General features: G+C 47.3%; 1 protein-coding gene across 5 annotated transcripts in view; it reads left to right on the plus strand.

Moving 5' to 3' along the window:
* Cep164 (centrosomal protein 164) overlaps nt 1–14158 on the plus strand; it is a 66190-nt gene that overhangs the window by 14807 nt on the left and 37225 nt on the right. For 4 of the 5 annotated variants that reach the window (XM_075966079.1, XM_075966082.1, XM_075966080.1 and 1 more), the window contains 3 exons: nt 3745–3949; nt 11203–11358; nt 11732–11857. In XM_075966079.1, coding sequence (XP_075822194.1) covers nt 3745–3949; nt 11203–11358; nt 11732–11857 — 487 coding nt within the window. The remainder of the gene's footprint in view (nt 1–3744; nt 3950–11202; nt 11359–11731; nt 11858–14158) is intronic. The other variant, XM_075966083.1, reaches the window with a different exon arrangement.

Raw genomic sequence — 14158 nt, forward strand, 5'->3', positions numbered from 1 at the left:
TCTGTTTCCATTTATTTAGGCTTCCTTTAATATCGCTCAGAAATGTTTAATAGCTTTTGTGTACATGTGTTGTCTCTCTTTATCAGATTTATCCTTAAGTAGTTCATATTTGATGCCTCTGTAACTGCTGTATTTTTAGTTTCCAATGCTTTGTTGCTTTTATAGAGAAGTAAAATTGGTTTCTGTATATTGATCTTGCACTGTACAACCTTGCTAAAATCAATTATGTCAGGCCTAGTAGCTTTATTTATTTATTTTTTTTAAGATTCCATAGGATTTTCTGCAGAAGTGATTGTGTCTCCTAGGAATAAAGGTATTTTGCCTCCTGCTTTCTAATCTTGTTGCCTTTTCTTGCTATTTTGTACCTCAGTGACTAGAGCCTCAGCATCATTAAGTAGAGGCAGTGATGGAGGATGTCTTTGCTTTGTTCCTGATCTTAGGGTGGAAGCTTTCATTTGTTCAGCATTTGGTAGCTTCTGGCTGTGGGCTTCCTGTAGATGCCTCTCTGTCAGTAGAGTTTGTTGTAGCGTAAATTCTAATTGTTCTTAATGATAAAAACTCGGAGTCAGGAGCCAGGCAGTGGTGGTGCACGCCTTTAATCTCTGTGAGTGAGTTCAAGACCAACCTGGTCTACAAGAACTAGGTTCAGGACAAGCATCAAAGCTACCCAGAGAAATCCTGTCTCAAGAAACCAAAAAGAGGCCCAGGCGGTGGTGGCGCACGCCTTTAATCCCAGCACTCGGGAGGCAGAGGCAGGCGGAATTTATAGACCAGCCTGGTCTACAAGAGCTAGTTCCAGGACAGGCTCCAAAACCCAGCAAAAACTCAGAGTCAGATATTAGGGGATGAAAGCTGAAGGGCTGGCGAAGCAGAGCAGCAGCCACTAGAATGTTCTTACCTCTACCGTTGCTCAGACTGAAGGGGTAATCCTGTCCTCAGACTGCCTCCTGAGATTGCTTCAGACTACTCCTCAGACTGTGTCCTTGGACTGCAACTGTCTCCACCAAACCTCAGACTGCTTTGAGCTCCTGTCTCCTCCCACCTTACATTCAATCCTCTTTCCACCCAGCCACAGCACTCCTGTCTCCACCTCCCTACTGCTGGGATTGCCTTTGTGAGCTCTGTTTCTCTTTTAGATTCAATCCTGTGTAGCCGGGTGGCCTTGAACTAACAGAGATCCCTTTGCCTCTGTCTCCCTAGTCCTGGGATTAAAGGTGTCTGCCACCACTCATTGGTGTTTAGTGGTTTAGCTCTGCCCTCTGATCTTCAGACAAGCTTTACTTGTTAAAACATAAAAATATCGCTACATTTGTGCTGTTGCTGGTGGATGGATTTTACCCAGTGCTTTTCTACATCTCTTGATAAAATTAGGTGGTGGTTTTCTTTTTAGTCTTTTCTTACAGTCAATTTATTGATTGATTTTTCAAATTTTTAAATCAATTTTTAATTGCATTTATTTATTAATTTATTTGTGGAGTGGGCATGCCACAGTACTTGTAAGAATGGATGGATGTCAGAGGACAATTTGTGGGAGTTGGTCCTATCCTTCTACCATGTGGGATCCTGGCAGTGAACTCCATTCCTCAGGCTTGGCCAGAAGCACCTTCATCAGCTGAGCCATCTCTCTTGACCTTGACTTTCAAACGTCGAACCAGATTTCATATTCCTGGGGTAGTTCCACTTGGTCATGATGTATGATCATTTTTATATTTTATGGGATTTGATCTTGTAAAATTGCATTAAGTGTTATTGCATCTGTGTCCATGGGGAGGGAAACAGGTCTATAGTATCATTTTCTCCTAATGTCTTTATCTTGTTTTGTGCCGTGTTTTTGTTCTCACAGAATGAGAATTTCTTCCTCTTCAGGTTTATGGACAAGCTTGTGTAGGGTTGCTGCTATTCTGCTTTAAATATTTGATGGAATTTACTACTGCAATCGTCTGGGCTTAGTATTTTCTTTGTGGGAAAAGTTTTAACTTTAATCTAGTTCTAAAAAAAGAAAGCTGTGTGTGTATAAGTGGACAAAAGCAAAAGCAAAGGCAGGAGGATTGCTGTAAGTTCAAGGCCATCCCAGTCTGGTCTACGTAGGTAGTTCCTGTCCAGCTAGTTCCCTATAATGAGACCCTTTCTCATCCTTGCCCCCATGAGATATAGCGTATTCAGGTCAGTTCTCTGGTTTGTCCTTTGAGGCAGAGTCTCTCCATATAGCCCAGGCTGGCCTCAAGTAGAAAAAGATAATGACCTTGAACTTTAGGTCCTCCAAGTTCCACCTCCTGAGATTAGAGGGTTGGACCATCTCTACTATCTCAGAGCAGAAAGTACTGAATTCAAGTACTGTGCATAGACTACTGCGTATAGAAACATAATTAAAAATTATTTACATGTATATGTGTGTGCCTACTTGTCTGTATGTACAGCATGAATGCAGGTGCCTGAGAAGGTGAGAAGAGGGTGTCAAGAGATTGGAACTTCTGGGCGGCAGTAGCACACACCTTCACCTTTAATTCCAGCACTTGGGAGACAGGCAAGCAGATCTTTGTGAGTCTGAGGCCAGCCTGGTCTATAAGAGCTAGTTCCAAAACAGGCTCCAAAGCTCCAGAGAAACCCTGTTTCAAAAAACAAAAACAAGGGCTGGAGAGATGGCTCAGAGGTTAAGAGCACTGACTGCTCTTCCAGAGGTCCTGAGTTCAATTCCCAACAACCACATGGTGGCTCACAGCCATCTATAATGAGATCTGGTGCCCTCTTCTGGCATGCAAGCATACATGGAAGAAATGTTGTATACATGATAAATAAATAAATCTTAAAAAAACAAAACAAAAACAAAACAAAGCAAAACAGGAGTCTAGAACTGGAGTTACAGGCAGTCGTGAGCTGCTGTATGGAAGATGTGAATTGAGCTATATCCCCAGGCCTGGTCAATTCTTTGGGAATGAATCTTGGCAGTTTATTTATTTTTATTTTATTACTTATATATACATATATATTTGCATATGGAGGTCAGAATAGGGTGTCAGAGCCTCTGAAACTAAAATTATAAGTCGTTGTAAACCTTACCAAGTGGGTACTCACAATCAAACCTGGCCCTCTGGAAGAGCAGCCGGTGCTCTTGCTGAGCCTTCTTCTCCCCAGCCCCATTAAAAAAAATCAACTAGTTTATTTTTAGTTCTCTCTTTTCCTTGAGTAATCTTTCAGAAGTTTGTTGCTTGTTAAAAAATAAGATAAAATCGGGGCTGGAGAGATGGCTCAGAGGTTAAGAGCATTGCCTGCTCTTCCAAAGGTCCTGAGTTCAATTCCCAGCAACCACATGGTGGCTCACAACCATCTGTAATGGGGTCTGGTGCCCTCTTCTGGCCTGCAGACATACACACAGACAGAATATTGTATACATAATAAATAAATAAATAAATTTATAAAAAAAAGATAAAATCAACAAAGAAAGAGAAAAAAGAATGTTGCAGCATTGAATGTCCATAATTTATTTATCTTCCATGTATAATTTATTTCTTATATTTAAATATATCATCTTATCTCCCATGTTGTATTCTGGGTAATTTCCTAATATTTCTCAATTCCTTATTTGTTTATTTTTTAGTGTCAAACTTGATGTTTAACACACTTTAAGAAATAAATAACTATTCATTGCTATGTTATTTTATATATTTCAGTATTTATCCTTTTTTAAAGAATTATGTTTTTGCTGGACCTTGGAAAGGACTAACTTCTGAACTCTCTCACTCCTAGCCAGAACATCACAGGTGACATCTACTATTTCAACTTCAACACTGGTCAGTCCATTTGGGACCATCCATGTGATGAGCACTATCGAAAGCTGGTCATCCAAGAGCGGGAGAAGTGGTTGACTCCTGGGGCCATTAAGAAGAAAGACAAGAAAAAGAAAAAGGAAAAGAAAAACAAGAAGGACAAAGAGACGTCCAAAAGTCCCCTGGTGAGTCAGCCTGAGACAAGCTGCAGCCCAAGGGGTGTGGGACCCTCCAGGAGTGAAAACAGTAGTGAACTCTTGACAGGGCACTGTCTGATTTTACCTGGTGGCTTTTTTCTTTCAGCTTCTAGCAGTTGTTACTTCTCTAAGTAATTCTTTCTCTCTCCTTGGGGAGCACGTGCTACATGGCAGGGTTAGTGACAGTGTGAGGTCAGGGGGGTAAGGACCGTGTGTGTTTTGCATTTGACAAAGAAGTGGCACTGTTCCCTACCCTGGAAGGCTGGGGAACAGCGAGATGGTTGCGGTTGACAAGCTGGCATCAGGCCTCCCTGGTGTGGGTCATGGTTACCCTAAAATAGTCGTTACACCAGTGCCTTCAAGTTTGAAAAGAAAAGCTTGGTGGTGCATGCCTGCAATCCTAGTGTTTGGAAGGCTGAGCCTGGAGATCACGATTTTGAGGTCAGCCTGTAATTGATATGTACATGCCGTTGGCTTTATTGACGTCATCCGTGGTCTTTGTGGCCAGCGTCCTTGGAGGGTAGCAGCAGTTAAACGGTATGTACTCCCCGTGGTCTCTAGTAGCTTTTGTACTGAGTTCAGAGGGCTCTTCCCATTAATTATTTCTCACTCAGCACATCTGAACGTAGGAGGCGCAGGTGATCACCCTTACTTCAGGAGTTGCTGAGTGAGACCTTGTGGTTCAGGACAGACTCTGTGCCCTTCGTGCAGGTGTGGGGCCGGCAGCCTGAGGCAGCAGCTTCGTTCAGCCTTGTGAAGAGCCACATCCACAGCCCAGTTCTTCTTTCCTAAAGTGTCAGTTCTGGCCTTGAACGGTCATGTCCAGGTTCCGTGGCTGCTCTGCCTCCCTTACCTCCCCACAGCTTTATGCCCGGTTTCCTACAGAAGAATGCAGACAGGTGCTTTCCAAATAGAATCTTAGAATTTTCTAATATTATCATGTATTTGAAGAGCGGAAGGTGAATGCTAGCCCAGGATAATCTGAAATGGTATTTTGGCATCTGGCAGGCTCCAGCCTGACTCAGAGTGGGCTCGGGTGACGGACTTTTCTGTGAATGTGTGTTTGAGACCCAGAAGCTCCTTGTTAGAAAGGATCCCCCTGTAGTTCTAGGAAAAGACAGCTGGGCAACCCTGCATCCTCAATGGGATTCTGAGGGCCCCGGCCAGGCACCTCAAGCTTGAGTTTGCGAGTGGTCAGGCCGAGGATCATGGGCTACATAGGCTCAGAGGTCTGGGCCTCTGGAGAAGTGTGCTCCCAGCTGGCTGGTTGGTGTATTTACAGAGGGTGGCTTATTCTAAGGTTTTCTGGTAGCCCCAAGATTCTGAGACTGGAAGTCTTTTAAGCAGTACCAACCTGTGCTGGTGGTAGAAGGCGCTTGGCTGAGTTTCCAGGACTTCCTCTCTTCTTTTCCTCATGGGACATTTCTGGGAATCCTTGATAAGGCTTTTATAAAGTTAACTGATCATGAATCTGAGGGCTGGTCACATGGCTGTGGTCTCCTGGCTTTGGTGAGAGGTAAAGTGCTGCCTTTAGATGGCTGTTCTGTGAGGCCAGTTTAAAAAAAAACAGGGCTACTCTGGTTTACCGGGGGCTGTGGTTCTCTTTCCTGTCAACCATATTGTAGCCTTCACCCTGTGGTAGCACCCTAGGAACTGAGTGCCCAGGGCTCTATGGAGCAACGTTTATAGACTGTTAACATGGTTGTTGTTGGTTTTCCCCCCTCTCTTTAGAGGGGAGCTAGAACCTAGAAAGGGATGTATATTTAGCCTAAGGGAATTTTGGCCTTTCTTCTCTCTCTGTCTGGTTTCTGCTTTACTTTAAGGAGGGTGGTTTTCTGCTGTGGGTCTTGGGCTGAGGTAGCAAGAATCCATCAGCCCCTGTTTTCTCTGCATGTTTATATACCCATCTAGGAAACACAGCCTGAGCAGGGACTTCTGCCTTCTTCCTCCTTTCTCCGTGGCCTGTCCCCTCTCCCAGCACCTGGGCTTGCTGATCTGGACCTCGACCAAGAGGTGCAGGCTAGAAGTGAGGCCTCCTTTAAGAAAGGGAGGAGCCTGTGCATGCTGGGCGAAACCCCATGGCCCCTCATGGGTGCCCTTCCTGGCAAGCTACAGCCACTCTCCAAAGGCCAAGCTCCTCGGACCCACCAAATCTTTGCTGATGTGGAGAAAATCTTAGGCAGGCCTTCGGTCCAGTGCAAGACAGAGTTAGGAGACCCACAGGGTCTGGAGTCAATTCAGAGAGCAACAGAGAAAATCTACCTGGGATTTTCAGATCCTGAAATAGAACAGCTGGAACTGAGGAGCAGACAGCAGAAACCCGGCATGGGGGGCACCCAGATCCCTGAGCTGCTCCAGAATGGTCAGGATGCGTTAGAATGCAGGAGCCAGACTCCTGTCCACTCTAAACTTCCCGAAGCCCCCAGAGGCCTGCGGCTGAAAGGGGAGCAGCGTAGTCACAGCGTGGCCACACTGAGCTGTACTGGCCCTGGAGGGGACAAAGGTCAGAGCCCCATTCCCTTGCCATCCTCTGAGGAGGAGCCCTCCCTGTCCCTCTGTTCGTCTGACCACGCACTGCCTGCCAGGAAAAGCAAGCTGTTTTTACTAGAGAGCAGCCCAGCAGAAGACTTGAGCTGGCAGGGAGTTCCTGGGGAAGGCGGGGACCTGGGTAGGGGGAGGTGGAGGAGAGAGCCTCCTGGACTCTGGATAGGACAGGTCTCCAATCTTGTCAACAAGGACACCACAGAGAGCTGCAAGGAAGTGGAGCCTGCTGCTCCCGAGGTTCCAGAGGCTTCAGCTGAAGATGTACCACATGGCCTCTCCCTGATGCCACCTGATACCCTGGCATCAGAACTAGCTTCAAAGCCGCCTTCAGAGGATTCTGACAGTAAAGGGAGACACCATCCACACGAGTCTCTGGAGTTTCCCAATGAAGATAGGGAGCCTAGTGTGCCCGGGGCTGACTCGGATAGCAGTAGTGGAGGGGGCAGCAGCCTGGTCTCTCGCCTTGGCTCACAGGTCCTAGGTGAGGTAAACAACTTCCCCTGGGACCTGCAGAGCCCCCAGGGCTGTGTTCCTGTCATGGGCCAGTCAGACCCAGGGCCTAGAGATGTGCGGTTCTGCCCTTTCCTGGTGCCCCAGTTACCCCCCACACAGAGCTCTGCTGAGGAGAAGTCGGAGAGTGAAGACTACTCTGAGGACCAGAGATTCTACCAGCACATCCTGCAGATGGTCAAGCTCTCCAGGCGGCTGGAGGGCCTGGAACTGCCTGAGAACGTGCAGGAAATGCCGTGCAAAGACGTCGCCGGCATGGTCTGTGGCATGGCCACCGAGTCATCCAGGATGTGTAGTGAGGGTGAACACAAGGCCGTCAGAGCTCAGGAGAGGGACTCGGGGCTACTGGCTTGGGGGCCGGAACTGCTGGAACGTTCTCCAGAAGTGATCGCCGCCTCTGCCAGGCAGGAGATCTCTCAGCAAGCACAGTGCCAGCTAAGCAGTGGCCTCAGGCAGGGGCTAGTCCAGCCGAGTTCTGACACCGGGCTTGCTGCAGAGACAAGCAAGATGCAGCTTTTCAGCCAGGTAGGCTTCTTAGAAAGTGGGGCCTAAGGTCTGGGGCCCCTGAGCTCAGCAGGGCTGGAACAGGTAGAATTGCTCCTGCTCCAAAGCCTTCTCAGGTCTGCTTTCTTGATGCTAACCCTCCTTCAGTACCTGAGGATCCCTTAACTACCTGAGTGACCACCTGCTGAAGTGACCTGGATTTCAAGGTTGTCCTTTTTTTTCTTTTCTTTTTTTTTGGTTTTTCGAGACAGGGTTTCTCTGTGGTTTTGGAGCCTGTCCTGGAACTAGCTCTTGTAGACCAGGCTGGTCTCGAACTCACAGAGATCCGCCTGCCTCTGCCTCCCTAGTGCTAGGATTAAAGGTGTGCTCCACCACCGCCCAGCTCAAGGTTGTTCTTTATCAGCTGCAGGCTAGAGCTGAGGGCATCTCTGGGTGCTCTTGCCTAGGTGTAGCCATGCTCTTGCGTGGGTCATAGGCTTTGAAAGGAGTTCTTCTTAGGGTGGGCAAGGTGGTACCCATGCTGGCCCTTAGACAGAATCCAGGCCCTTTCTGGGGTTTGGGAAGTCTTTTCTACCAGCCGATTCTTGAGAAGAGCCAGCTGTTCACAGCAGGTACTCATCCCCAAAGCTTTGTTTCCCTTCCTGCAGGCAGGCACACAGCACCGCCATGCAGCTGCTTCTGCTCCTTGCCTCCTGGGGTCCCCAGAAAATCACATGGCTAACCTATGTCAGGTTGTGTGGACCCTGTTTGTGACTTCACTTCCCTACCGGGTGGGGCTGGCCTTGTCATTCTTTCCCTTTGTCCCTTTCAAGAGTCACCCAATTCTTCATTGAGAAATCAAGTCAGATAGGACCACGGGGCTCAATCTGAATTCCCTAGGTGTTCTGCTGCGGCCCAGCTGTGACTTTACCCAGTTGTTCCCTCTGGTCCCTAATTGCCGACACACACTGGTTCTCTGTTAGTCCTAATAACTACTGTAGTACTATAAATATCAGATAAGCCACAGATTATCCTGAAAGTTTTAATTAGCCCAATGGCATCAAGTTTATCAGCTCTGAAGGACAATGGCACGCACAGGCCCATGCTCAGAGTTAATGGCCGTCTATAGAAGATGATCAGCTAGGAGCCAGGGATGTATAATTTCCCTGCTAACCACTGATTCAGTAAAGGCCCAAGAGAACAAAGGCCCCAGCATGCCTGTCTCCCTCCCTCAAGCCCCCAGCACGTTAGCAAATTAGCCATGTTAGGAGTCTGTAATTTTCTATAAATACAGTGTGGGAAGGATTTCACTTGCTGATATGCTTGGACTGGTGGAAGGGCTGAGCAGGCGGGGCAGGCTCAGCTTCCTGCACTGCTTCCGACCACAGTCATGAGACCATACGAAATCCCCTCTCCAAGATAATCCTGGGCTCAGTCCCCTCTCTCTCTGCCCCACTAAGTCTGTGACTTTGGATAGGATTCTCGACCACGCCTACCTCCGTTTACTCACGTGGGGTCTCTGCATGGTGATAGAGCCCACCTTAGGTGGTTTGTGAGAAGAACACGACCCAGTGTTCAGCACCACTGTCTGATTCTATGTATCGGTAGCTTTTTTCTTGACAGAGACGTTCTACAGCAGGCCAGATGTCTGGCCACCTGCAGAGGTAAGGGATGTCTTACCTCACTTCTCAGCCAAGACTCAGGTATCCCCTGACTGCAGAAACAGGCCCTCTGGGGCTTGCCCAGGGACCTCTTCCCTGGACCAGACTGGCCGAGAGGGTAGTGACTCTGACCTTGGGACCCACCTTTCTTTTTCACTCCTTGGGGTTTAGTGTGGAGGAGAATATGTTCTCTTTGTTTTTTCAAGACAGGGTTTTGCTGTGTAGCCCTGGCTGTCCTGGAACTGGCTCTGTAGATCATGCTGGCCTCAGATTCACAGAGATCTGCCTGCCTATCCCTTCCAAGTGCTGGGACTAAAGATGTGTGCCACCACTGCTTGGCTGTTCTTTCTGTTTTATATGTGTGTGTGTGTATTTTATATATGTTTATCATATTCATATATAGATAAACGAATATGATAAGTTTGAGGAAAGTTTTGAAAAGCGTTGCTTTCTGTCCCCAGTATGCTATGCTGATCTCCTGCTTTTTTTTTTTTTTCTCTAGAATTTCTCTGTGTAGCTTTGGAGCCTGTCTTGGAACTCACTCTGTAGACCAGGCTGGTCTCAAACTCACAGAGATCTGCCTGCCTCTGCCTCGCAAGTGCTTGGATTAAAAGTGTACACCACTACTGCCTGGCTTTTAAAAAATTTTTCGAGACAAGGTTTCTCTGTGTAACAGTCCTGGTTGTCTTGGAACTCACTCTGTGGACCAGGCTGGCCTTGAACTCACAGAGATCCGTCTGCTTTTATTTCCCGAGTGCTGGATTAAAAGCATGTGTCATTATCTTTTTTTTTAAACTTCATTTATTTTTATTTCATGTGCATTGGTGTTTTGCCTGCATGTATTTTGTGTGAGGGTGTCGGGTACCCTGGAACTGGCATTAGGGAAAATTGTGAGCTGCCATGTGGGTGCTGAAAATTGAACCTGGGTCCTTTGGAAGAGAAGCCAGTGCTCTTAACCTCTGAGTCAGTTCTCCTGCTCCATCTCTTTTTTAAGATTTTATTTTCGACTGTGTGCATGTGAGTGTGTGAGTGTATGTTTGTGTGAGTGCAAGTGCTTGTGGAGGCCAGAAGAGGGCGTCTGAGATGGTCTAGAACTGGAGTTGCAGGTGCTTGTGGAGGCCAGAAGAGGGCGTCTGAGATGGTCTAGAACTGGAGTGTCAGGCAGTGGTGTGTGTGTGTTACCTGAAGTAGGTATGGGAACTGAATGCACTCAGATCCTCTGAAGAGCAGCAGACTCTTAGCCAGTGGGCCCTCTCTCTGGCCCCTAGGCTGGCCTCTGGCTTTTCTTTTAGGCCAGATGGTTGATTCCATAATATCGCTACAGCCCTACGCCCCTTACAGAGACCCCTTGTGTCCATCCTCTCCTCGGAGCTTCTTAGCAGACCCCGTAGGGCCAAGCCTGGACCCTCTCCATCATCTTCAGATGAAGGAAAAGGGAATGTGAGGAGCTGTGAGCAGCCAGAGGGGTCACACATTCGGACCCAGCCTGGATTTTGACTCCAGTTCTCACTGGCGTGAAGGTGGCCTTCCCTTGGCTCTCCTGAGAACCAGGGAGAGCAAGTCAAATGACAAGGCACGTGTTTATGTATAGTGGCCTCCTGAGTGCACAGCCCTCCGAGAAGGCTTGCACTTTCTTCTGGTGTTTGCTTCTATCTCTGTCCGTATCATGTCGAGACTACTTTTTCTCGGCTCCTCAGTTTTAGGCATCAAGTGTAGAGACTTCTAGTTGCTGGGGTTTATCTCTGCCTCATTCCTCCTTTATCTGGTTCACTTGGTATGTGGCTCCCGAAATGGGAGCAGAGCCCCCAGCCTTAGCTTCTGCCAGATGTGAACTAACACACAAGTTACCAGGAAGCTGGCCTGCGAGTCTCACCCAGTTAGCACGTGGTATTTCTGAATGTTGTGTTTCATTAGCAGCCCCAAGCGGAGGTGGTTTAAATTTGAACGGGCAGGATTTAGATGCTTTATTTATATATCTGCCTCCAACACCCCGAGAGCCACGTGGTTTCTGGGGTTTGTAACAAGATGTGTTCTGTTGCCCAGGTCCTGGGTTCCCCCTTAGCCCCAGTCCAAGCCCCTCTTTGGAGCCTGGCTCCTTTACGAGGCCTCGGGGATGCCCCACCCTCTGCTCTTCGTGGATCTCAGAGTGTGAGCCTGGGGAGCTCAGCAGATTCTGGGCAGCTTGGGGAACCAACGCTGGTGAGTCCTTCCTCTGCTGTGCATGTGATTTGTTTCTGTGGGTCCTTCTGGGTGTCCTACTCGGGACTGTGACCTGGCCCTGAGACATAAGCTGTGTCTTCAGAGTTCACCAGCTAGTATGAGAAGAGTCACTCTGGTGGGGGGGCTGGACTGGGCTGTAGGCTACCTTTGCTGATCTCTCCCCCCCCCGTGGCTGGGACAGTGGGAGTTGGGATGGGAGTAAGCAGTGTGAACTAGACGCCAGATTCATGGACATGGTGGGACTCAATTGAGGCCCTATCTAGGTGGGAATTGAGGGAGGAGCATGCCAGGGTCGTTCTGAAGGTCTTTCTGGTAAGTCCCTTGTTCCTTTTGTGTTTTGGATCCTCCACAGGGTCCCAAGACTGCTGCTTGTGCAAAGGGTTTCTTGGGTTCTACCCACGAGGGCAAGCATACGCTCAGTCTCTTGGCTTTAGGGGAAGAGACCAACGAGGAGGACGAGGAGGAGAGTGACAACCAGGTAATGGTGAGGTGTTGGGAGCCACCTTTTTGGGGTGACTTCTGCCGCGATCCTAGCTTTGGTGGGTTCACATGTTCCAGGGTAGGAGCGTGTGGGTTAGAAAAGTTAAATAGGAGGAGCAGAGATAAGAAAGATCACAGAGAGGCTGGAGAGATGGCTCAGTGGTTAAGAGCATTGCCTGCTCTTCTAAAGGTCCTGAGTTCAATTCCCGGCAACCACATGGTGGCTCACAACCATCTGTAATGAGGTCTGGTGCCCTCTTCTGGCCTGCAGGCATACACACAGACAGAATATTGTATATATAATAAATAAATAAATATTTTTTAAAAAAAAGAAAGAAAGAAAGATCACAGAGACATAGGATGGTAACGGGAGGGCAACTCAGCAAATACTGAATACTAAATGCTGAATTCTTCTGAGTTCTCCCATGTTTAATTTCCGTACACTTTTATACCCCAGTACTAAAGGGGGTGGAGATGAAAGCAAAAGGCTGTTTTTACAAAGGACAACTAGGACAGTTACTTGCCCCAATACTTGAGACAATAAGTCATCATTCCTTGAAAAAAGCATTCTGTTGTGTAGGCAGTGAACCCTCCCTAGATCAAGTATCTCTAGATCAAACCTCCTATTTCCAAAGAAGGAGCAGAAGTATGCTTGAATTCTCTGACCTTTGGTCAGGGAGGAGTGGATCTACCCCCACAGGCCATCTTAACGTCCAGAACACCAACTAACCACACCCTAGGCCAGGGTGTTTAGCCACAGTTGTGTCAACAACTTTGAGCAAGCTTAGACTCTCTGACCTCCAGACAAGGTGGAATAGGCTCACATTTTTGGGCCTCCACTGTGAGGTCCCCTTTCTGGCCTAGAAACCCTCTGGGTATATATACATATTATATGTATTTAAATCATGGTAAAGCTCTCTTGCACCCAGGTAAGAATTTTAACTTTTTATTATTTATTCTATATCTTTATATTTCTTTATTTTTAAAGATTTTGTTTATTTATTTATTTGATGTGCATTGATGTTTTTCCTGCATGCGTGTCTGTGTGAGGATGTCAGATCTTGGAGCTACAGACAATTGTGAGATGCCATGTGGGTGCTGGGAATTGAACCTGGGTCCTTTGGAAGAGCAGCCAGTACAGTACTCTTAACTGCTGAGCCATCATCTCTCCAGCCCCCAACTTACTCTAACTATACAGTAGTTCAGGGATATTAGTTTTTTTCATAATGATATGTTACCATCACTACTGTCCACTTTCAGAACTTGTATATAGTCCCAGATTCTAGCCACCAAAAAATACATCCTTTTATCCTTTTTCTTCCAGCCCCTGGTAACCTCTAACTCTTTTTTTTTTTTTTTGTGGCTCATGACTTTGCCAGTTCTCTTTGTTTTATATGATAAAATCACATAGTGTTTTCTTTGATGTCTGGCACCTTCTCACTCAGTATGCTGCAGCGAGTATGTAAACACTCATTTTGAAGCCTGTTGTGCGTGTTCCATGTTCTGTCTATGCACTCATCTGTTGGTAGATACATGGATTAGTTCTATTTGGCTAACCTCCCAGCCATTTTAAAAATAAATAAAAGTGTTTTTTTCCACCCATAACTTTCTTTCTCGACCAGTCTGTATGCCTCTTAGGTCTGAGCTGGAGACCACAACACACTTGCTTTGCCTTGTGCTCACTGGATACAGGGTTGCTTAGCGAGGCCTTAGTGGAAGGCCTGCCCTGGAGTCCTCCAAAGCCTTACCAGGGCACCCCTACTCTCCGCGCATGCCCTTCGTGTTGGCTGGCCAATTTCTTTAGACTTAGCACTTTTTTCTTTTTGTCAACTTGACACAAGCTAGAGTTATCTGAGAAGAGGGAACCCTGAAGTGAGAAAATGCTTCCATAGGATTGGTCTGTAAGCAAGCCTGTGAACCATTTTCTTAATAAGTGATTAGTGTGTGCCCATGTTGTGGATGGTGCTGTCTCTGAACAGGTGGTCCTGACTGAGCTGCATACAAATGCAGGCTAAGCAGTTAGGTAGTGGTGGCACACACCTTTAATCCATGCTCTTGGGAGGCAGAAGCAGACAGATCTCTGTGAGTTGGAGGCCAGCCTGAGCTACAAAGTGAGTTCCAGGCCAGCCAGAGCTATAGAGAGAACCTTGTCTTAAGAAACCATAAACAAACAGACAAATAAATAAATAACAAGCAGGCTGAGCAAGAGGATCAAGCTAGTAAGTAGCACTCCTCCATGGTCTCTGCGTTAGTTCTGGCTGCTGGTCCCTTCCAAGTTCCTTTGGTAGCTGACTATGCC

The sequence above is a fragment of the Microtus pennsylvanicus genome, chromosome 3 (assembly GCF_037038515.1).
Source record: "Microtus pennsylvanicus isolate mMicPen1 chromosome 3, mMicPen1.hap1, whole genome shotgun sequence".
In the NCBI taxonomy this organism is placed as follows: domain Eukaryota; kingdom Metazoa; phylum Chordata; class Mammalia; order Rodentia; family Cricetidae; genus Microtus; species Microtus pennsylvanicus.